General features: G+C 41.6%; 1 protein-coding gene across 1 annotated transcript in view; it reads left to right on the top strand.

Moving 5' to 3' along the window:
* The window catches only part of ADCY2 (adenylate cyclase 2), a 4,811,883-nt gene that overhangs the window by 3,487,092 nt on the left and 1,300,382 nt on the right, over nt 1–24,409 (top strand). Inside the window, exon 14 of the mRNA XM_069219709.1 lies at nt 8,016–8,113. Coding sequence (XP_069075810.1) covers nt 8,016–8,113 — 98 coding nt within the window. The remainder of the gene's footprint in view (nt 1–8,015; nt 8,114–24,409) is intronic.

A 24,409-nucleotide genomic window follows, 5' to 3' on the forward strand; every position in this document is an offset into this window, starting at 1 on the left:
ATCAGCACCTTCCTTGCCCCAGTTTGGAAAAAAACAGATCAGCCCATTTCTAGAGTAGGGGACTGCCTGTAAATACCTCAGCAATTTCGGAAATAATCTCATTACTTTGGAGGATCTGAATAGCTTCCATACCAGAGCCAACCAAACGTTTTTTGAAAGATATAGGGAAACCTAGTTTAAGTAATGCATTATAGAAAATGCCCATCTAAATGATTACCAATCAAGATGCAGTTCTGGCTGCAGAAGTACAGGATTTCAAATAGTGGATGATAATCTATGCGTTTTCAATAAGGGTAACTATTGTCTTCTCCTAGACTTGTCAGCTTTTTGTATGTTGACATGGTCAATTTCTATTTTCTCCTACAAACCCTGAAACACCAATAAGAGTGAGCAGGACAGTTCTCAGGTGGCTGTTCTTCTATTTACGTAACTAGCTTTCACTGAATAAAGATGTCCAACTTTGTGTCTTACCCCTTCAACTTTCTCAGGGAACCTCACATGGATTTATCATATCCCACACTCTCTTCACCCTCTCTAAAGAACCACTAAGTGTATTCCTAAGGTTCCCAAACACCCTACCATCTTTATGTTGATGGCACTCATCCATAATTGAAAGTGCGTTCCTCTGAGGATACCACTGTCCTTACCCAGAAATACATTAACCTATAATTCTGGAGATCGGAGTAGCATTTTTACTCCAAATTCACTAACACAGAACTCTTGATCTCCCTCCTCATTGCCAATATAAAGTGCAAATCTGACTCAAATCCTTCAAATTATATAATTGTCAACCATTGACATTTGGTTCCCCCAAGTCCCCTAGGTGCACGCTGTCCAACCTCATAAATTCCTGGGTGTTGATGTAGCTAAAATACTCTCCAAAGAACTGTTTGTGATTGTGCAACATGGCACAAACCATCCTACAACACTTATGCTTAACAACAACAAAACAAATATGTGATAACTTTAGTTTCTTCAAATTGAAAGTTAAAAACGTCAACCTCTCCCTAACACAACCACAAATGGTTGCAGTACAAAATAAATCCACCCTCAAATTGAACAGCACATGTTATCCTTCAGGAAAAGGACTCAAGAAAAATGATTGACACAACGACAAAGCTCAAACTTTCCTCCCACCTTCTATACCTTATTCATCCATCCTTGTGAAAGCTCCCAGAGCCTCTCTTTCCTTCCACAGAATAAAACTGCTTCACTCCTTCCTCAAGTTAAGGGAAGTTTTGGACTGCCTCAAAAACGGTCAGATAACACCACTGTAAAAATAAAATTGGGCAAAGGCATGAAAGATCTCGACAAATTCTATTCCACAACCAACCTAGAATTTCTTGCCATGGTTCGAGTCAATAATCACAGAAAATGTACTTCTGTGTAACACAAGAAGAACCTCCACTATTAGTGAGGGAGCAGACCCAATGTAGTTGCTGGCATTGTGATGGGCTTTGTTTTGACTTGCAGCTGTACTAACTGCATGGTGAGGGATGCCAAGTGTAATTCGATTTATGATGACAAAGCCACTCCCATGTTCAGCTGCTCTGTACTCTTCCTCTGACACTGCCACAAGTTTCACTACTAATGAATTATACCAACTGTGTTGCACAGCCCCTAATGCGCTTCAAATGTCCCTTCATACTGTGTATGCTGTCACCGGCACACCCTCTTCAACAGTCCCTCATATCACTGATCCATGTTTCCACACTCTGTGACTCTTTCCCCATGTTGTCTAATATCCTTACCTGAAATGTCCAGCTAATGATTTCCTTATTCCATACGCTTAAGAGTGCACATGATGGCAAATGATGAACTTAACGTGTGCCTAGTTTGGCCTTTTTACCATCACTTCTATCCTCTAGAGTGTACTGTAGAACTTTCACTGATTTTCAGAAAGCATAGGGCAATGTTGGAGATACAAGGGCCTTCTCCTGTTCAGGGACAAATGCAAACTCTGTTATAGTGATTATGCAGTGGGGAGCTACGTAGACAATATATGTTTCTCTAAACACAATGTTAATCTATGAGGAACTGTCCAGGTGTTCATAGGAAATGTGCTCTTTCTACAGTTCTCACGTTTTTAGGCAGCACTAGTTACCGAGCTTTACAACTCAGTGGGTTGCAGCCTAACTGGTTGAGAATCTAGTGAAATGGTTCAAGAATTCTAGTAACCCCAAAAACGTACAAATGAACATGGGTCGCACCCAATATTCAAAGTTATAATGCAGTGTGCCTAAAAGATATTTCAAAAAAGTAATCCTTTTTTCTGCAGTATTTGAGGTTCATAAACTTGATGCAGTTATAGGGTAGATGACTAGGTCCCAGATTTACTACTTTTTATGAAATGCTGTACAGCATCCAAAACTGAAGCCCATAGCGTTTTTGTGCTCTGAAACATGCATCTTCCAGTGCACAATATCTTTGGCAATGGAGTAAATGGAATGCCCCCACGCCTTTTGGGCTTTATTTCACTTAGTTGCACAAAAGCAGTGGCAAAAGCTATAGCAAATCTGGACCTAGATGCAGTCCACATTGATCTCAAAGTCACAGTGCAACATGGGATCCACAGTTGATGCTTTTGGGTTACCTCTCGGAGTATGTCTGCTGAGATATCAAAACTTCAAGACCGTGTACCTTAAAACTGACCTGCTGTGGTTTTTGGCAAATAAGAAACATTGGCACCCAATAAAACTACAAACTCACAAATTGAAACTAGCAATCTGGTATGTAGCAGCATAGGGTCTAATAGTAACGTTAAAGAATTATGGGCTAGATGTTGTAAGAGGTTGATTTTATATAGGGGTGCAAATTGTGTGTGAAATATTTGCAACCTGGCTGTAACTTTGTGATGGCTGGTTCTGATGTAGTTAGCGTTGGGATACTTGATAGGGTAGCCAAGCGTTCTGTATAAAAACTGAGAAGTATGGTATAGTATATTATGAATTAATAGGTTGCATCACAATATTCCCAATCAAACAGAGTCATACAAAGGCTTACCTAATCATTATTAATTTGGAATGTCACTATTTGCAATCTCCTGCGAACACAGAGACCGAAGTCTGCCAGGAACATCACACCACCATCCCTGTGTTCACATTCCCTAATCGGAACCATTTTCTTAAAGCAGCCTTTGTTCCTTAAAGGACCAGGCTCTACATTAAAAAATGGTTCCCACCAGGGAGAGTAGGCAGTGTTCTCTTAGACATACTTCTTCCAGGTGGAAACTGTCTATCAGGGACTGATTCAGCTTCAAAAAACAATTACTACCTCCTTTAAAGCGTTGGTAACTTTCCAATTGCAGCCACCATTGTGGTCATAGAGCATTGATGCATTTCATTGAGAAAACCAAATGGCAGTGAACGCCCTTTTGTAACTCCTCATAATAGAGCTTCAGAATGATTCACAAACACTTTTTGAAATTCTGAAAGGCTGTTTTGAATCCAGAAAAGGGCATTATCACATAGTAAAAACCTATTTTGCAGTTGCAAACTCTGGTTTTGTTAATTGCTTGGTTTGCAACAACAGAATGATTTAGCCCATCTGGCCCCACATGTATGAAACCCTAAGGGGCAAAAGGATAAATTAAATGATTTTTGTTGGACTTGGCCCTCTGTGCAGGATCACCCTCAAACCTTATACCTTCACCCCTCCTGTTATCTGACTTCCATTTTTGTTGGCATTAGGACTTTGGGCACTTAACCAATGCTAGAGTGCTTGTGGTCTCTCTCCTCTAACCATGATTTACACCCATTTGGCACATGTAATTTTAACTGCCAATTAGACCTGGTAAAATAAACCTTTAATGGTAAAGTCAGATTTTAAATCACAATTCTGAAAATGCCACTTTGAGAAAGTTGGCATTTTCTTGCCCTAACCATTTTATGGACATACGGACATTATAGAAGAAGGACTGTCTTTTCCCCCAGAGGACTGCCCTGCTGCTTGAGGCCTGCTTTGTTTCTCATATTTTCTCACACGTTCGTGGTATCTTGCAGGATTAGAGCCAAATATTTTGGAGTTAATCCTGTAAAGTACATAGAGGCTCTTTGTAAACAATGGTGCGCTTAAATTTAATGCCTGCACTGAACATACGTAAAAAATGAGGATAAAAATGCTGCGGATTCCACTGTGCCATTTTTCTGTGCCTCCTAATGCAGGAACTCCCCCCCCCTTGCATACATTATGCCTGGTGCAGGCATAATGTGGCGCAAAGGTTTTACAAAATGGTGCAATGCGTGCATTGTGCCACTTTGTAAATATGGGACAGTGTTTTGCCACCTTAACGCCACATAAGTGTAAAAAATTATGCTAATGTGGCCCAAGGTGGTGCTAGGGCCTTCTTAAATCTAGCCCTTTGTCTTTCGGCTAAGCCTGACTGATTTTATGCCTAGCCACCAGAGGTTACGTTCAGGTTAATTGAGTTACTTTTGTGGTTCACCCTGATGAGGACTGCGGTTGTTCCTTGAATTGGGCTTTCACCCACCTTAATCAATAACCTAATTTCTTACAGTTCTGCCAGGAGGGATACATGCCATAGCAAGTGGATTGCTATGTGTGACATGGGGTGCAAATAACAATCCTTTGTTTCCCTCTGGTGGTTGAAAGGGACAGATATGGACTCCAATAGATTGTGGATAGCATTCAGCAGGAAGGGATTTTGCAGATTCATCACATTCACAATTCTGGAATGTTTCTGTGAATGTCCTCATCCTCTAGTCAAATTTAATCCATGGGTTGTTTCTGGCCAGCTGATCTGCAAGGCCCGCATAACTTCATGGTGTTTTCTCCCTTGAGATGACCTCCAGCAGCCTTTGACTCAGCTGTACCTTGTTCCTTGCCTTTTTGATCAGGATCCACTCCATTTCTTCCAGGGCAGGCCACAGCATCCGTGCTTTTCAAGAGCTCTATGCCTGTTCCTGTCCTTGAGGTAAATAATAACCTTTAGGGCCTGTTCCTGGTAAACATCTATCTAGTCTGATAGGCAAAGTTCTCTCCAGAAATCCAGGTGAAGTTGAACTATTTTATGTGGACATTCATTTTATTACTATGGGGGCAACGACAAAAAGCCAAACACAACCAACTGTTTAAATGTGAACACTGTCAACTAGTACAGATCGCATTTATGTCTTGTGAACAGCTGGTAGATACAGGCTATGTAGCAAAGCTATATGTATAAGCTTGAATGATATTGGGCACTTTAACGCAGGGGCCTAAAGTAGTTATACGATAACCAGCACAACAAGGGGCTGGGGTAACAAAACTCAAGTATAGTAGCGGGTGAGAGCTGGTTGTTAGTAAAGCATATGCATTAGACAGCTAACAGGGTTTCATGGCAGGTTCCTCAGTGCAATGTATGTAAATGTCACACTCACATAAACGGCTCACAACATCCTGGAGGGGAACAGAACCCTCATTTTATGCATTCACTGTGTCCTTCAGAAGAAACTGTTCAAGCTACACACAGTCTACCAATCATACAACACTCATATGACCTAGCACAGACACAGTACATAATGAAAGCCAATGCATGGACCCCAATTAAGGGTGGCCTCGCAGATTTCACTGCAGTGAGTCCAATATGTCATCTCTTCCTTCGTCCCAGGGACTATGATCAGCTGCTTCCCTCGGCCGGTCACCCATCCTCTGTTATGGTCAGCAGGCTGAGCAGATTGTTGTGAGGATGAGCGAGCGTAGCTTATAAAACCTATATTTACGTGAAATGTTTATGAACTAATGAGTGATAATGCCGCATAGAAATTTTACTAGTATATTTTGCTAAAACGTGCACTTGAAATTTGACCACGGGGCGTGGCCGCCAATGTTTACGGGGACTAACGAAAATGACTAATGTTTATGAAATATTGCCTTTAGATAGTTTTGTACTAATTATTAAGGATTATGTTATCAAAGTTAAGCTAAATAAATCTTGTAGGCCTTAAATTAGCATGAGCCGAAGTTTAGCTGCGTGGCTCTCATAGTAAATGTGTTTCTCTAAACGTGCAGTGTGCTGACTCGCAAAAGGACATGACCTCTTATTTTCTTCAAACTAGAAGCTGAATGTGACTATAGTGGATCATTTCTCATTAAATTCATATTGCTTGTAGAAATGATTTAGCCAAAATGCAACAGTGTAGATTAATATTATGTACAAGGTCGTTTAGACCGGTGAAGACAATGGAGCTACTGACCAAAAGATGTGCAAAGAATTACAGAAGGATTAAATCATACTGGACGTGCTACCTCTGAAGACGTCAATCATATGGACCAATAAAACGCTTTTGAACTATTGTGGGGTGACAATTTTGATGAGCTAATTAAAAGTTAATTGGGTAGAGATAATGGGGTGCAACCCCTTAGTCAATTAGATTTTAGGGGAATGTACAATGAAAAAGGGATAAAAACTCATGACACGGGGAGCCTGAGAGAGGTATTGATTTTATCCAGAAACTCTGTCACTCTGTTTGGTGACTTATATGGTTTTAATTAAACCATCCTTTCTTAGATTGCCTATTTACACTTTGCCTCCTTATGAGGGAAGTGGCCCTTTTGCCCCAGAGCTGAGTTTTTGACAGATGGCAAATCAACTGATGTCCTGAAGACGAAGACTGAACCTGAGTGCTGACCCAAACCTTGGAGGGTAACTATGACAATGGAATTGGAATTGTCTTTTTGCTTTATCTTTCTAGGTACCAACTGCTTACTTTTGACAGAGACCATAGCTAGATGTTTTCCAAATTAGTGTTTTAAATTGTTTTGCATGAAGCCCAACATGCCAATGCTAATCAGTGGTTAGGACAGGTGTTCACTAAACTGACGCAAATGGACAAACGACTGAATCTAGGCTTTGTTGAACCGACGCGTTAATGACACTCTGCTAAAGTTGATCTATGTTCACGTTGTGTTATGTTTTGATGTTTATAATTCTTGCCTTACTGAAATCCTATCAAAGTTGCCATATTGTGACTATGCTATTTTGTTTCTTGGTTTTGAGATTAACACACTTGCTCTTAGAATTGTAATTAATAGGGAATAAAACTCATAAAATTCTACTAAACTGGTGTGGTTATTCATGACTGCCAGGTCATGGTGGTGTCTTGAATTGATTTATGTCTTTGACTAAAGTGAAGTGCATTGTTGTAATAAATATTGATGACATTATTGACGTATTGATTGACATATTGATTAGCTATCTCGTCCTAAGGTGCCTCTCAACTGGGTCAAAAGATTCATTGGCCTAAAACGAGTCCTGATGTGTAATAAATTATCATAAAGGGACGCGTTAACAAGGACATTGGTCCCTACAACAGGTCATGTCTTTTTGCCAGGCTCCACTGTTAGTTTTTGACATTGTGGCCTATGTGACAAGCATGAAGACAAACTAAAACTGGGAGAAAACAAAAGTTTAATACAGTTTTCACCATCTCTGTGACATATTTGGACGACTCATGCTCTCAGTACCTCCTTTAACTTTCGAAGGCCTCTTAACCAGACCTCATAAATCGTCTTCTTCTGTCCATCTGAGTCCATCAACCTAGGGTTGCTTGGAGTTGCATTCTGTGGTCTTATATAGAGGTCTTCTCGGGAACATTATTAGATCAGAAAAACATGAACTCATCCCTACACGGACCGAACTTGAGGGGTTTCTTTCAATATTTGTAACAACGTGTTCATTCAAACGTGGCTCTCTTTCTTTCGACAGAAGGGTCTCTGCTGTGCACTGCTTTCTGCACACCCCAAAGAAGGTGCAGTAATGGCCGTTTGTTCCACGACTGCTTGAGCGAGCGGCGCACCACATCATAATAGGCAGTGACATAGTAGGCAGTGAAAATTAAAAAAACAAATATGTATGGTCACGCGCACGACAGAAAAATGCATCTGAAAGCCGTTCGAAATACTTTGCACTTCCCCCTTTTGGGCAGTAGCCTGGCATGCACAATCTGTCGTGTAATGTCGTTGAATATAGGCCACAGCGTTACAAAGTGTCTAATTGCCATTAATTTATTTTCCAGTACCGGGCAACTACGCTTCCGGCATTCAAGTATTATGTGACCTGTGCCTGCCTCATTTTCTTCTGCATATTTATCGTGCAGATTCTGGTATTACCAAAGTAAGTACTTAACACAATACAATATGTGTGCCCGTTACTGGTTTATCAATGCAGTTCTTTATTTGCAAGTATTGCATGCTTATACAATGATAATGGAGAAGGAAACTGTTTACTGGCCTGTTCAAATGTTATTATCAGTTTGAAAATAATTAAATTCACAAAGTCAATTTGTGTAACTCCAGTCTGCCAAATAGTTTTAATAGTTGAAATGCAAATGTTCTGAGCGTTTATCATGAGCCACTATTTAGCAGAAATAAAAATATATAAATCTGCCTCATGAGCTTTTCTAGTTCTTCCAGTCATGATAAACTGGTCAGAATCTTATCTACTGTAGATGGTATATATAATGAGTCATTTAATCGAATATTCTCCTGAGAAATAATGTCATGACCACGTGCCATCTCTCTGCTTAATTAGACAAATATCCGGCAGTCTGTGCATTCTCACTGTAAGGATACAAATTAAAGTTACGTTGCGAATCACGGTTAATAACTAATTCTCCATTTTAAAATGATGTTCCTCTCTTTGAACAATATTGTCAATAATTATTGCTTTACTTCTCTGATCATTTTGATATTTGTAATTATTAAAACATTGGAAGCTATTGGTCTACAAAAATAGTGGTTCATATTTCAACTTATTCTGACATACACCATATTTGCCTTGGAATTAATTCACTGAGACCTGAAGATGAATTGATATTATAGCATGCCCTTTAAAATGTAAAGTTATACAATGCAATATTCTCGCTAAGGCTTCAATGTTGGCAGGACAGCTTAGATCGTCATTTGGCTAACACTGCATGAAATGTCCAAGCGGTATTTAAGGACATGGTATTTCCCAAAGATAAACATCCTTAAATAAACTGTCAGCTTGTTGAAATAATTTTAAATGTCAGCATTTTAACAGTAAAGGCATTTAATGAAGGTTTAAAAAAAATAAAAGCAGACCACTGGAATAAAGATGTAAAAAATGCATTTTACATTGTCAGGATTTGTTACCAATAATGTGGTTAGTCTGATTCTCCATACCTCGTCCCAGCACGTATTGTGAAGAGGTCCAACCATCTGAGCAAGCATTTCTGTACACAAGAAAATTTGTTTTCCATTTCCTTTAAGCTACGTGAGTCCACCTCCCTAGCTTGTATGTAAAAGTAGACAAGCTTTCAAGGAATTCCCACTCATAATTAGGATCCTTACCTCCTTGAAGAAGATTCGGGAGGGTGGAAGGGAACCGGGACAAGGACTGGAGAATTAAAGTAATGAAGATTACTGGTAAGTAACGTAGAATTTAACTCCTCGCCCCTATTCCTCATCTCATTCCTTACTTATTGCAACGTTATCTAGACATTATGGGGGTCATTACAACATTGACGGGCGGCTAACGCTGCCCGCCAAGCTGTAACCGCCGTGCGGCCGCCAATGCGGCCGCACTCCCGCGGTCCCCATTACAACATTCCCGCTGGGCCGGCGGGCGCAAACCTAGTTTACGCCCGCCGGCCCAGCGGGGGTGCGGCCGCAACATAGTAGCCGGCTCCTAATAGAGCCGGCAGTGTTGCAGCCGTGCGACGGGTGCAGTAGCACCCATCGCGCTTTTCACTGTCTGCATAGCACGGGGCCCTGTTAGGGGGCCCCTGCAGTGCCCATGCCAGTGGCATGGCCAGTGCAGGGGCCCCAGGACTCCCCTTACCGCCAGCCTCTTCCTGGCGGTGCAAACCGCCAGAAACAGGCTGGCGGTAGGGGAGTCATAATCCCCAGGGCAGCACTGATTATCACCGATGGGGCTAAAACGGCAGGAAAACGCCGGCCCCTGGCGGTGCGACCGCGGCGCTACTGCCGCAGTTGAAATATGGGTCTCTGTTGGCGGTACGGACGCCACTTTAGCCCTGGCGGTCTCAGACCGCCAGGGTCGTAATGACCCCCTATATTTTCTTTGTCGATTTACCGTAAAAAAGAAGACACACTGAAACACAGGAGTCATGCTACAAAAAGCCTTTAATTTAGGCTCCAGAAAACATATACGAAAACACATCTTATGACATAGTACTACTTAATAATACCTTTGTGTCAAATTGAAGCTCACATCCTTGAGCCAAATTCAGTCTGAAATGATTAATGAATGTGAAAGAATTTGCCGAGCTTGTTGGTGCACATATGTCTGTATTCACTCCTTTCTGCCCTTGAGGTTGCCATAACACAAGTGCATCAGGCCTAGATAAAGCCAGGAATATCGTGCCTAACTTTAAAATAGGCTTCAATTTTTTCAGTGGGGACTGATTACCTTACATCGGCATCCATAATGAATAATATAAGGTATAATATGGTATTTGGATATGGATGCATGGGCACATACCTAGGTGCCCGTACATGGATTAAAATGGAGTTTTGGATGTATATTCAGTATCATTAAAGAGGAGCAGCTGGTTGTGTGCATTGAATATTTAGGGCCAGATTTACAAGGCCCTAGCGTCTCTTAGCACCACATTAGCGTAATTGTTTTTTACACCAACCTGGCATTAAGAAGGCTGTTCTCCTTCGCCATATTTACAAAAAGGCACAATGCTAGCATTGCGCCACTTTGTAACCCCTTGCGCCACATTATACATGTGTAAGTATAATGTATGAAAGGGGGCGTTTCCACACAGGGAGGCTGCACAAAATGGCACAGTAAAATCTACAAGATTTCACTGCAACATTTTTTCCAGTGATTTTTAACGCCTGCTCAGGGCAGGCATTAAAGTGACGTGCCCATAGTAGCCTAATCAACAGAAGACATATGCAATACTTATCAAATATAAGAGGTTTGGAAAGGGCCCTATTGGATAATTCCCTGATTTATGCAGATTATAATCTAGGCAAATACAGAACTAGTATCCACACTCGGAGACTACCGGTGTCAGCCCTAAAGGACATCTACTTCTGTATGCTAATAGGCACATCTATTCTAGACTTTTTAATCCCTGAATAAGAATACTGCTAGAAACTGGGGGATAAAATGGGATGCCTTAAGGAGGTATAGCAGGCTCCTGGGTCACTACTATGGGTAAAAAGTTGGACATTACCCTAGTAATGACAGAAAAGGAGTTATCCAGACTGCAAATGCTGATGAGGGACATATCCAGGTGGCAGCCACTTTGGAGATTCCCCGTACAGATACTGTTAGAAATGGAGTTTTTGGTTGGCAGTCAGGTTGCCCTCTGTCCAAGCAAGAACCCTCACTCTAGTCAGGGTAAGTCACACACAATCCAAAATCAGCCTGTGCCCACCCTCTGGTAGCTTGGCACGAGCAGTCAGGCTTAACTTAGAAGGCAATGTGTAAGGCATTTGTGCAATAAATCATACAACACCATAGTATAACACCACAAAAATACACCACACAGTGTTTAGAAAAATATATAATATTTATCTGGGTATTTTCAGGTCAAAACGATCAAAGTTGCAATATGAATTTGTAAAGATATCACTGAAAAGTGATATAAAGTGTCTTGAGTCTTTAGAAAGCAAACAAAGTCTCTTTCAAACACAAAGTACCTGGTTTCTGGTGGAAAATCTCCTCAGAGGGCCACAAGAGAAAAGATACGTGGAAAACTGGTGTGTACGTCGATTTCTCCTCAGCACACACGGACTTGCGTCGTTATTTTCCACGCGAGTCGTTTTCCGGCACGCGAACAGTCTCTTTCGGTGGATCGCAGGGAGTACCAGATGTCCCGGGTCTGTGCGTGGATTTTCCTGCTTGTTTTCCGGCTGCGCGTCGTTCTGCAGGGTTGCGCGTCGAAGTTTCGATCTCACGGCAGGCATCGCGTCGATTTCTCCTGGGGAGTCGGGCGGCGTTGTCCTTGCGAGGCCATGCGTCAAAGTTTCGGTCGTCACGAAGGCGTCGCGTCGATCAGCGTCAGTGTGCGGCGTTTTTCTTGCCGCGGAACAAGCTGTGCGTCGAAAATTTCGGCGCACGGAGCGTCCAAGTGGAAGAGAGAAGTCTTTTTGGTCCTGAGACTTCAGGGAACAGGAGGCAAGCTCTATCCGAGCCCTTGGAGAGCACTTTTACAGCCAGACAAGAGTTCAGCAAGGCAGCAGGCCAACAGCAAGGCAGCAGTCCTTTGTAGAAAAGCAGACAGGTGAGTCCTTTGAGCAGCCTGGCAGTTCTTCTTGGAAGGATGTAGTTTCTGGTTCAGGTTTCTTCTCCAGCAAGTGTCTGATGAGGTAGGGCAGAGGCCCTCTTTTATACTAAGTTGTGCCTTTGAAGTGGGGGTGACTTCAAAGAGTGTCTAAGAAATGCACCAAGCCCCCTTTCAGTTCAATCCTGTCTGCCAGAGTCCCAGTAGGGGGTGTGGCAGTCCTTTGTGTGACGGCAGGCCCTCCACCCTCCCAGCCCAGGAAGACCCATTCAAAATGCAGATGTATGCAAGTGAGGCTGAGTACCCTGTGTTTGGGGTGTGTCTGAGTGAATGCACAAGGAGCTGTCAACTAAACCTAGCCAGACGTGGATTGAAGGGCACAACAAGATTTTAGTGCAAAGAAATGCTCACTTTCTAAAAGTGGCATTTCTAGAATATTAAATCCGACTTCACCAGTCAGCAGGACTTTATATTACCATTCTGGCCATACTAAATATGACCTTCCTGCTCCTTTCAGATCAGCAGCTGCCACTTCAACAGTGTATGAGGGCGGCCCCAATGTTAGCCTATGAAGGGAGCAGGCCTCACAGTAGTGTAAAACGAATTTAGGAGTTTTACACTACCAGGACATATAACTACACAGGTACATGTCCTGCCTTTTACCTACACAACACCCTGCTCTAGGGGTTACCTAGGGCACACATTAGGGATGACTTATATGTAGAAAAAGGGGAGTTCTAGGCTTGGCAAGTACTTTTAAATGCCAAGTCGAAGTGGCAGTGAAACTGCACACACAGGCCTTGCAATGGCAGGCCTGAGTCAAGGTTAAGGGGCTACTGAAGTGGGTGGCACAACCAGTGCTGCAGGCCCACTAGCAGCATTTAATCTACAGGCCCTAGGCACATATAGTGCACTCTACTAGGGACTTATAAGTAAATTAAATAGCCAATCATGGATAAACCAATCAATAGTATCATTACACAGAGAGCATATGCACTTTAGCACTGGTTAGCAGTGGTAAGGTGCCCAGAGGTCAAAAGCCAAAACAACAGGCCAGAAAAAAATAGGAGGAAGGAGGCAAAAAGTTTGGGAATGACCCCGTCAAAAAGCCAGGTCCAACAGATACGTTAGAAAAAACAGTTGAGAAATAATTACTATGAAATAGATCATTTCACCAAGTATTAATCAAGGAAGGCAACAAAGCCAGCAAATTGCTAGGCTGGCTTCTACAAAGAGGCCATACACCAGTATATGTAACAATAGTCGAAGACGCAAGTGTTTCTACTATTTATACATCATGAGGCATAAATTAAGTATTTTATAGATATTTTAAGAAACTATATAACCCTCTCACCAAATCGAGTGAGTAGTAAAATACATACAATCCTGTTAGCCTTAGGTTTTATTAGGCTATATCAGAAACAAAGAAAACAACCATAAGCACAATTAACACAAGAGGAAATCGCAGAGGCCATCCAAGAGTTAAACACAAGGAAGGTCCATGGATCATAAGGCCTCCCAGCCGAATGGTATCAGGCCTATAACGATAAATTGGTCAGCAGATTGCTCCAAGTATACCAAGAGGCCATTGAGAAGGGTATATTATCACTGCTCATCATAGAGATAATGTTGATCGTCTTGCTAAAACAAAGAAACAATCCACTAAATTAGATAGCCTTTCATCCTGTTTTATTGCTAAATACCGATAATCATATACTGGGCAAAATATTGGTCATATGACTGAAGAAGATAGTGAATTACATGTTACATAGAGACCAGTGTAGTTTTATACCAGGCAAGGGAACACACTTAATATTAGATGATCACAACATACTATAGGCAAAGCAAGAGATAGTGCAAACACATTGGATATGGTGTCTTAAAGCACAGAAAAGGCATTTGGTACTGTTTCATTGCATTGTATTTTTATTACTCTGGAAGCCATTAACTTTAGGTTGCTGTTTCTTTGTATATTTAAATTACATCACACAAGCCCTCCACCAAGAATAAAAGGTAATGGGGTTATGTCAGAGTAGTGGGAATTAGAAAGGGGCACACAACGGGGGTGCTCATTATCCTCTCTGTTGTTTCCCTTGGCAATTGGGCCATTGGTGTGCCAACTCCAGTCGTCTAATTGACTCTAGACACCTGGGCAGTGGAAATTGGTGGACATGGACATCTGGTCTCACTACATACAGATGATTTGCTGCAGTAGCTGAATACCCAACAGAAAGCTTTGCTGTCTCTGCTAGAAAACCTATAAAATGTTGGAGAACTATCTGAGCTCTGTATTAAGAAGACAAAAGTCAGTAAAATTCCTGCTAGCCGGGCTGTGTTATATACCACCCCAGAACATTCTGATGCTGGAGGTACCTTGGGAACTTAAGGCATTTAGATACTTGGGGCGAATGATAAACTCCAAAATTAAATGACATGAGAAGAACAATATACAGTTACAGAAAGGCCTTCAAGACTCATTAGATGTCTGGGTCTCACTCCAGCAAGAATAGCAATAACAGAGATGAGAAAATTGCCATGTGTTTATACTTATTACAGTGCAACCCATATATGATCCTGCAAAAATATATTAAACAACTGAGGTAATTACTGAACATTTGGATATAGGACAGGAAAAGAAATAGAGCTAAAATTGACATGTTAACAGACACCTATGTGAAGAGGGGACTTGGTGTTCCAGATATGGAGGCATATTATTTGGTGACTGTTGGAGAGTGGTCTATTAGTAGAGGAGTAGGCACCCACGACTTGTAATAAGGCCACAATCACAAGATAAGTTCCAGTCAAGGTCTCAGTAAATGAATCCCTTTCTCTACCCCTGGTAGCTGGCAATGAGCAGGCAGGCTTAACCGAGGAGACAGGTGTGTAAAGAATTTTAAAACACCAATTCATTAAATAAGTAAGACACAACACACAATAAAAACCCAACACCAATTTATAAAATGGCACCAAAGCAACAACAATTAAAAGTAGGGAACCAGAGATACGAATGATTAAAAACTAAATGTAAAAATGTGCTTTCTAAGGCCTAAAAAACAATAATGCCAACCGGGACCGTATGGTCATGCTTGACTAGGACCAAATCACAGTTTGAGGCTGACCGCGATGGATCCCAGAGTGGATACACAGAGCGGGATGTCTTGGTCAAAGTTTTACCTTCTGACTTTTCTAGAGCTTTTTCTCTCATCGTCAGGCAAAGTTCCTCTTCAGGATGGGTTTTGATGCAACTTTGTGGGCTTGGCTCAGCGTGGGCTCCCAGTCAAGTCTTGGAACTTTCATCTACAGGGAAAAGTTCCAGATCTTCAGCGGGAGGAACCTGAAATTGAGGCCGGGTTGTGGTTCGACGTCAGCGGCTTGACTCTTGTTGACAGGTCAGTCACCCTATTGAGCTTTTTTCCAAAGTTGCTTCAAAACTTCTGGATCTCCTTCCAGAAGTCCTTCTTTAGATCTCCAGTGGTCCACAACACCAATCCAAGGGTCTAGAAGCTCTAAGAATGTCCTTGAGATGTTGGGACTAAGTTTCTCAGAATGCACCTGGTAGATCCTCAAACATCCAGCTGAAGGTGGTCAGCTGGGCAAATTTTGGTGGATATGATGCAGAGGAAGCTTTTTTAACCTGTTGCTTTCAGGGAGTCCACTTCTTAGAGCTGTAGTTCTTCAGTGTGCAGCAGGTGCAGTCATGGGGAGTGCAGTCCTTTGGGTTGCAGATCATGGTTCCAGCAGGGCTGTCTTCTTGTAGTTTCAGGGAGTGATCTGAGTTGCAGAACAACTATCCCATATGTATTTAGTGTTCCTGGGATGGCTAGCAGGGAGCACCCCTGACCAATAAGGTGCAGGGTGCCACCCTCTGGGGTGACCACTTCCTGCAAAGTGTGGCAAAAATCAATCCCAGGAAGCACCATTCTTCCAAAATCCAAGATGGAGAAGTTTTCTCCTGGAGATTACGATCTGGCTAAGGTGTCCCACTATTGTGGCTAATTTCCCTTAACACTCCCCCTCCAGCCCCTCTGCAAATTTAATCACTGGGGCTCCCATCTGGTTGGGGTAGCAGGAAGTGTGGGTGAACGTGTGTCCTGTCCTAAGTGTCATTCCCCCTTTGAGGACCAGTTTGGTACCCAGCCCCCTTCCTGCCTTTTGCTCTGCCGCTTCCATATCTCCACCTACCTGATGTCCCATTGTTTCAAAGCAGCCCGCTGCACATCTCATTAAGGCAGCTTGGCTCAGCCTGAGAGGGATGTCCAATCACAGAAGAGCTACTGGAAGCCTGGATTGTGGCTCAACTGAAAAGCAAGTTCTATAACTTCTTTTCTGTAATAGTTACAATAAATCTAACAGTGGCAAAGTGTTGGATTTATTCTGTCATTTTAAGTTCAAGACTGACATTTTTAGCTCATTCCTAGCAACTGTTATAGTTTAGAAAGTTTTCCTAGTTTAGCCTATGGAGCTAATGCACTGCAATGGTGAAAACAAAATTGGCAATTTTTTCCTCACCAGGACACATAAAACATATTTTATAATGTTCATGCTTATAGTTACAAGGCACCCTACAATGGGACACCTAGGGGGAGACCTTAGGTGTGACCTATATGTAAAATATAAGGTAGTTTGAGACTTCGGAAGTACTTTTAGTTTCAAAGTCAAATTTACATATAATTTACTATTAAAAACAGACTACAAAGCAGGGCTGCCTTAAAAATGTCAGCTGTCAGCACAGCAGTGCACACTTAAGTGTATTAAATCCAATGGGCCCCTAATCCTAATTACCCTATTTTGTACTAGGGACTTACAGGTAGGTTGTATTAGTCAATTATAATTATTCCTAATCTACATATCCCTTTTAAACATAACACAGGCCCTGGGTCTGGTAAGAAGAGCCCAGGGCACAGTCAGCGTCAGTAAAAAGCAGTATCAGTAAAACGAAAATGGGGGTGATCACAGCAAAAGGATGACTTCCACACAGTTACACAGCTAAAATTCACAGTGGGTTGGTTGAAGCAAGACCCCAGTATTAATTAATAATTACTTATGGTATATTGCAGGCAGATGAAAAGGTGAAATGCTCATTTGGCAGCCGCAGACCACCCTGGTAGATCCAATGCTTGGTAAGGGGTAATAATATTCTGGAAAAAAATAGCTGTAGAGATGGAGTAGATTGATGCCATACACACAGGATTTACCAATGAGAAATCTGTCTGAGTTTGCAAAACTGGAAAGTAATGCTAATATGTCCAGATGGAAAAGTGAGAGAGTTTGACATGTTAGGTGATTAGTGGGAATTGGGAACTCTATCTTAATATGCAAAATAACAGTTTCAGTAAGATGGAGGGCAGTTTTTACAATAGCATGAGGTAGGTAGCACAATCAGCCAATTATTGGGTGACCAACAGACAGTTCCCAATGTGTCAGACACTCTACGTCTTGTGGTATCAGTGGAATGGAATAAGAACAGACACTGGTGAGCATCTATTGCAAACGTGTAAAATAGTAAACTGACTGTGTGTTGTGCTTCACTGATATTCAATGAAATGCTACCCTCGCACTAATGAAGGAAATATGACGTAATGCAAGGTTTTATGTGTTACTCTTTAATTTTAAACATAGTGCTATTATGACCCCAGGTTTGTTACAAAGAATCAAACCAGAAATAGAGACCATCTGTCCCAGATTGGGGAAATCTGAGGCCACATATTTATTTTTGGTATGGGACTTTCCCGAAGGTGATGGAGTATAGGGAAATGGTTTTAGATAGATATAGTTATGAATCATTTTTATATTATTACTCCTCAATGCATGCTTGCAGGGCATAGATGTTATCAAATCCAAACACAAAGTAAAATGAGGGTTTGACATTTTACACTACTGTTAGCAAAAAGATGTATATTTGTTAATAGACTTGATACCAGAAGCTAACAGTAGGAAGCTGGATCCACAATGCCGCTGAATGAATGCTAACCAAGGAGATAAAAATGAAATTGACCAGAATGGATAACAATTGCAAGAGGAATAAGAAAAATGACTAAAAAATATCTTAGCAAGAAACATAACTGTCCCACCAGATGAAAGACCTCCTAGATACAGCTGTCCCTCTAAACTAAACAATGTGAGTGTTCAATTTGATACCATTGTTCCAAGCCGAAGAGTACAATGTTTTGCAAACTTTAGCGATGTTTCTCATACACGTTCCACCTACAACAGTTGTTTTAATGAGTAATTCTGTATTTGAAGTAATTCCATGTTTAAAAAAAACTTTTGATGCAATTGAAAACATCTCCTTAATCCAACAATTTAACATTGATATTAATTACTTGTAGCTACATTAAATTGGAACAAAATAATAAACACATAATTACATTTTGTGAATTCAGCTGATCAACTGAGCGAGGTTTAAACACTCTGACCACATTCAACAATTCGAATTCAAGTTCCTGAACTGATTCTGGAATCACACACAAAGATAGCAAAAGTTTTCCTTGGTTCCTGTGAAAAGTTCAATTAAGTTCATGAATTACACTTAGAGATATTTGCAACAGCATTCATTAAGGGGTACACATTAGTGTATTTAATACACATTGACATCTAATAGTTGTAATAACCACCAGGAAAAGGTATTCAATGGCATAGCAGGTTCCGGGACCCCATTAGAAGGTTCTAAACGTAGAGTCTTAAGTGCTGATAAGACTAAAAGGATATCCCACTTAGGAATCAATCTTTGTGTTTTTTTATCTTAGTAATTAATAACCTCTAAAACCTGTGTACACCAGATTCAAAATAGTCTTTAAAGAGCCCCTTGGTGAATGGCAAGCAATAATAGTTGATCACTGTAGTTTTTAAATGGCCAGAGGTAGACCTTTATCAAATCCTTCCTGAAGGAACGTTAAACTGCTCTCTGGTGTACTGGAATGGGAGAGATTTGATTCCTATGATACGCAATTGTGACTACATGAATTTCTAGTCAAAATTCTTTTTGATACCAAAAATAAACTAGAAGAGATAGCCCTAGCATCATAAGCCCTCCTCTTTCAACCTCCAAATCGACAGTTTCAGATGCTGCATGGTCATTGAAGAGAGAGGTGGATGTGGAAGAGGACGAGGCTCAAAAGGCAGAATCCCTTTCTCTTTAACTGGCATTTTCTGTAAAAATTATTACATTTTTGGCAAAAATGGAAGAAGCACCAGCATGTCTGCTTTCCCCTTCTGAATTTTGGCCAGCAGATGAGCGATGAGAGGCATTGGAGAAAAAGCAAAAAAGAAGACCCCTCACCAATGACTCAGCATGGCGTCTGTCCCAAATTCCAAAGCCAGAATTCAGAAAAAGAATTGAGGCAGCAAAGCAGTGTTCCGGCTGGCAAACATTTCTACCAATATTAGCTTAAACCACTGACAAATTACCTGAAATAACTACTAACAAATTCCTGTGAGGGAAATATCCTGTGTAAGTTGTCCATTAGAAAATTGTCTGTCCCCTAGACATGCACTGCCTTGAAAGTCAGGAGATGCATCCCTGTCTACCTTGTTTAAAAAGTTAGAAGATTTCTGGAAATGATGATTCAGATAAGATACTTTTACTGAATTGAGTCCTGACTGCCACAGTTGATAGCTGAACATCTTTTTTGAAAACTGTAAGTCACTCAGTACCTGCATTATCTCTCCCCAGTTTGGATTAATGGTTGTTCTCCAATCACAACCATCATCCCTGGGCTGTAGTGTAGCACAGTATTGCCCACCCAACCTAGCTTGCTTGCTTCTGTTATCAAAACATTTGGGCTATATGAGAAATAACCAATCCTGGTGCTAAGCTACAGTAATGAAACCACCATTATAGTTACTGCTTTATAAATTATGTTACTTGAAGCAGGATTTCAAAGTTCAGTGATGCTGGTTCACAGTGACAAAGCATATGAAGAATTACTGCCATGTGAAGATGGACCCTGGGGACTACAAGGAGACATGCTGACCAAAAATGAAGAAGTGGAAAGAAGGTTTTCGGGCTTGGGTACATATAGGCTACAACTTTAAAGACCAGGCCCCTCATTACAACCCTGGCAGTCATGAGACCACCAGGGCCGTTGTGGAGGTCGGGCCGCCGCCAAAGCTGCGGTCCAGCCTCCACATTATGACCCTGGCAGAGCCACCACAGTCCAACCACCGGCACTGCCAGGTTGCCACCAGTCGACAGAGTAACGGTGCGTGTGGTCTTAATAAGCCAGGGCAGCGCTGCCCTACGGATTACAAGTCCCCTCTCTGCTGGCTTTTTCATGGCAGTTCTGTGCTGTCACACCCAACGTACTGCAACATTGTTGCTGGCTCGATTACGAGCCGGTGTCAATGTTGTGGTGAGTTTCCCGCTGGGCCAGCGGGCAGAAAACCAGAGTGGCAGTTTTCCGACCCATAAACTCTTAATAAGGCCCCTGTTCTTTTAGATGGATTAATTCCATGTCTCCTTGAACTCAACGTCATTCCCTCGCTGAGGCTTGGTTCCTTTGGAACAACTGACACAATTCTTGTCACAGCTTTATCCTTCTGGTCCTGGTAAGGGTCACAATTACTTTGTTAGTTTGGAACCATGCACTCTTATACCACAGATTTGGCACTGGCTGTAGATGCAATTTAAAATAATTTATAATTTATCAGAAACTCACATTTCTCCAACATTTGAACAGCCCTGTTGTATGTAGCTGAGTCTTTTCCTCTGAATGTGACACAACCAATGGATTGTCCAGGTAAGGATTAACATGTACACTCTCTTCAAATAGAACCAAAGTTAACATCTCTCAAACACCCTCTCTCAAACACCCTGAAAGATATATATTTTTTTAAATGGTAGGACTTGAAAGTGTCAATGGATAATCCCTACTAGGAGCCTAAGTATTTTCTGTTGGGATTCTTAGATAGCAACATGAAGATATGCACCCTGAAGATCTATAGGTGCTAGGAAATCCCTCACCACTACTATAGGAATAACCTGCTGTACTGTTTTCATCATGAAATTATTTGTTGTCAAGAAAGAATGGATGTCATACAGCCCTTTTTAAAGACTGAAGTTGCACAATGAATTATTTAATCAAAAGGAACTATTGAGTATCATCTCTTCCCTCTTTAAGGAACTAGTACAAGTGCACTATGCTTTCCTGAAGTCCCTTTCTTCTCTCAATGTTGCAGGGAGTTGGAAAATATGTGGAATCTTATTGATATGACTGAAAGTCCATAGTGTATATCCTTGAAAAAGCTTGTAGTAAACATTTATATGAACATCATTTTTAAATTCTTCTGAAATGTAGTGAAAAGTTCTCCAACAGAAATTGATTGTCTCAATATATAGCCACAGCCAGGGATGATGTTGATGGCTTCCTTTTGGATCCACCTGAATTCTTGTAGAAGGATTCCCTCAGAACCTGTAAGTCTGAAAAGAAATATTTGAAGCTGACAGGTTTTATATGCTTATTACGGTTATATGCCTTCATGTTCTTTTTAATTAATACACCTTGACTGGTGGTGAAAAGGTTATGAATGCTTCTGTTGTTTGAAGGCATCTAAATCACTGATTCTAGTTGTTAGACCTGTCAGCATCAGGGTGGTCTTCCCCCAAACCTTTTGACTTCACCCTCCACTTTTTGCTGAAATTTGTTTTGTTGGCCTTAGGACTCTGTGCAATTTACCACTCCTAATCAAAGCTCAAGTGCTTGTGCTGACTCAATTACACATGATAACATTGGCTTGCACCTGATTGGCTTATGTAATTTACTCATAAGTCCCTAGTGGTGTGGTATAACATATAACCACTGTAAATTATATGCTACTAGTGGGAATGCAGTACTTATTGTGCCACCCATTTAAGTAGCCCCATAAAACATGTCCCATTCCTGCCATTGCAGCATGACTGCAATTTTAAACTGCCAACTCAACTTGGCACTGTAACTCCCTTGCCAAGCATTAAACGCTCCCTTTAATTGCATACAAATCACCTAATGGTTAGCCTTAGGTAGCCCATAAGAAGGGTGCATTGTAATTGAATGGTTCGATATGTGGCTTTAATGTTTCACATTTCTTGGAAGTGAAAAACTATACATTATTTCTCACTGCTGGGAGGCCCACCTCTCGAATAAGGTATCAGTGGGTGCCTTATTACATTTAATAAATGCTAATGTTTGATTGGGATCAGATCAACAGCTCATGTTTAGTCTCTGAGAAATTGTAATTCAAAACCCCTTTAAATGGTAAAGTCCCATTTTAAGTTGCCATTTTGAAAATGGCACTTTTAGAAAGTTGACATTTTCTTGCCCTAGTTATTGATGAGCCTGGAGCCTGTTACTGGGGTACATTACTCAGTTTAGTTGTAAGTTGGACCTTGTATATTCCTCCCAGACAGCCACACAATAGAGAGATTAAGGCCTATGTTTATACTTTTTTAGCGCCACATTTGTGTCATTCATTGATGCAAAAGTGGCGTAAACCTACAAAATATAATTATAATTTGTAAGTTTACGCCACTTTTGAGTAACAAAATGATGAAAATGCGGTGTTAAAATGTATAAATATGGGCTTAAGTGTGCCTAAATGGACCAAAAACTGGCAGGATGGCAGGTTGAGCTGGGCACAGCCCCTCTTGTTCATGCAGGCAGACAGGGCAGAGGAAGGAGGCAACTTCAAGCACTTCAAAGGGAATTGTCTAGAAACTTCTGCTTATATAAATGGGACCCTCAGACCCACTCATCAGGTCACTTTCCAGACCTATTGAAGGACTCTCAGAGGACTGCCTGCTGCTGTGACCTACTGTGTACGCCACAAGACTGCTTCACTGCACCTTGAAAGGCAGCTTTGCTGCTTAAAGCCTACCTTGAACCCTCAGAGGCCTGTCCTGCTGCTTGAGCCCTGTTCCACTGCTTGAACCCAGGACTATCAGAGTGACGCCAAGGGCTTGTTGGCTGATCTCCTGATTGGAACCTTAGGGACAAGAAAAGTTCCTACCATATTGAACCAACATATGGGCCCAACCTGAGTGAGTTCTAACCATCCAAGTGGTGACTCTACAGTTCTGGACCCTTTGTGATGGTGTTAAAGGTGTCCAGATAGTCAAAATACAAAACCTGTGAAATGAGAGGAGACCAGGACCAACCTCCCTGTTTAGCAGCCTTAGGTGCATTGCCAGCTGGTCTCACTTTGTTCTTCAAGAAATCCCGTTCAGTGGTCCTTCGGCATGGAGCATCCATCCTTGTGGAACTCTCCCTGGCTACAAAAAAAGACCAGGGTCCTGATTTAAATATTGATGGTATTACCCCCAAATCACAATGACGGTGGTCCCAGGTACTCTGTCAAACCAATGGTGTTCCTACTACCATATTTAGATCTATGGCTGCACAGCTGCCACCCGCGTTGAAGGAGTGTACTCCGTTGCACTAGATATAACATGCAGCTAATGCAGAGGACTCCAATGCTGGCAATGAGCACTCCGTCACCAACAGGACCGTGGCATTGCGACGAACATATTTAGATATCACAGTTGAGCTTGTGGTGTACCAGCTGTGGTCCCATAGTGGAGGGAGTCCATTGCAGGACCCGTTCAGCATTGGACTATGGCTGCAGCTATTGGATGGGTGTAGCAGCCCACAGCTGATGTATATTGGTCAATTCTGATCACCTGCAAAACACACTATAAAACACACTCTGGTACAGACCCTGCTCCTTTGCTATTAAACTGTTGACCACCATTCAGAGGTGACCTTGACAAAGAACATCCAGGTTATTTTTTTGTTTTCCTTTTCTCCCACTGTTCTTTTCATTTTTTCATTTTTTTCAAATCACTGTGGGGACACTAGTATACATATTTTTAATCACAATGGCAGGGAGAAGGAACTCAGGTTTTACAGAGAGAGAATTGTCTGTTATGGTGGATGAAATTATTTGAGTAAAGCCACAATTGTTTGGAGCACAAGTACAGAATACTCTCATATCTCAGATAAGGGAAATGTGGGACAGAATAGTCAAGAGAGAGAATGCTGTAGGTAACAATCTGTACACTCTGGAGGAAATTAGGAAGAGGGGGAATGACCTGGATGGGAGAGTCTGTTGCCAGGCCTCCAAGCTTCACCTGAAGGCTCAGAGGGCCAGCTCCCCATTACAAATATTTCCCTGGTAGGATAATGTTTTGCAGTTCCCACATCCTGAAG

The sequence above is a fragment of the Pleurodeles waltl genome, chromosome 2_2 (genome assembly GCF_031143425.1).
Source record: "Pleurodeles waltl isolate 20211129_DDA chromosome 2_2, aPleWal1.hap1.20221129, whole genome shotgun sequence".
Taxonomy (NCBI): domain Eukaryota; kingdom Metazoa; phylum Chordata; class Amphibia; order Caudata; family Salamandridae; genus Pleurodeles; species Pleurodeles waltl.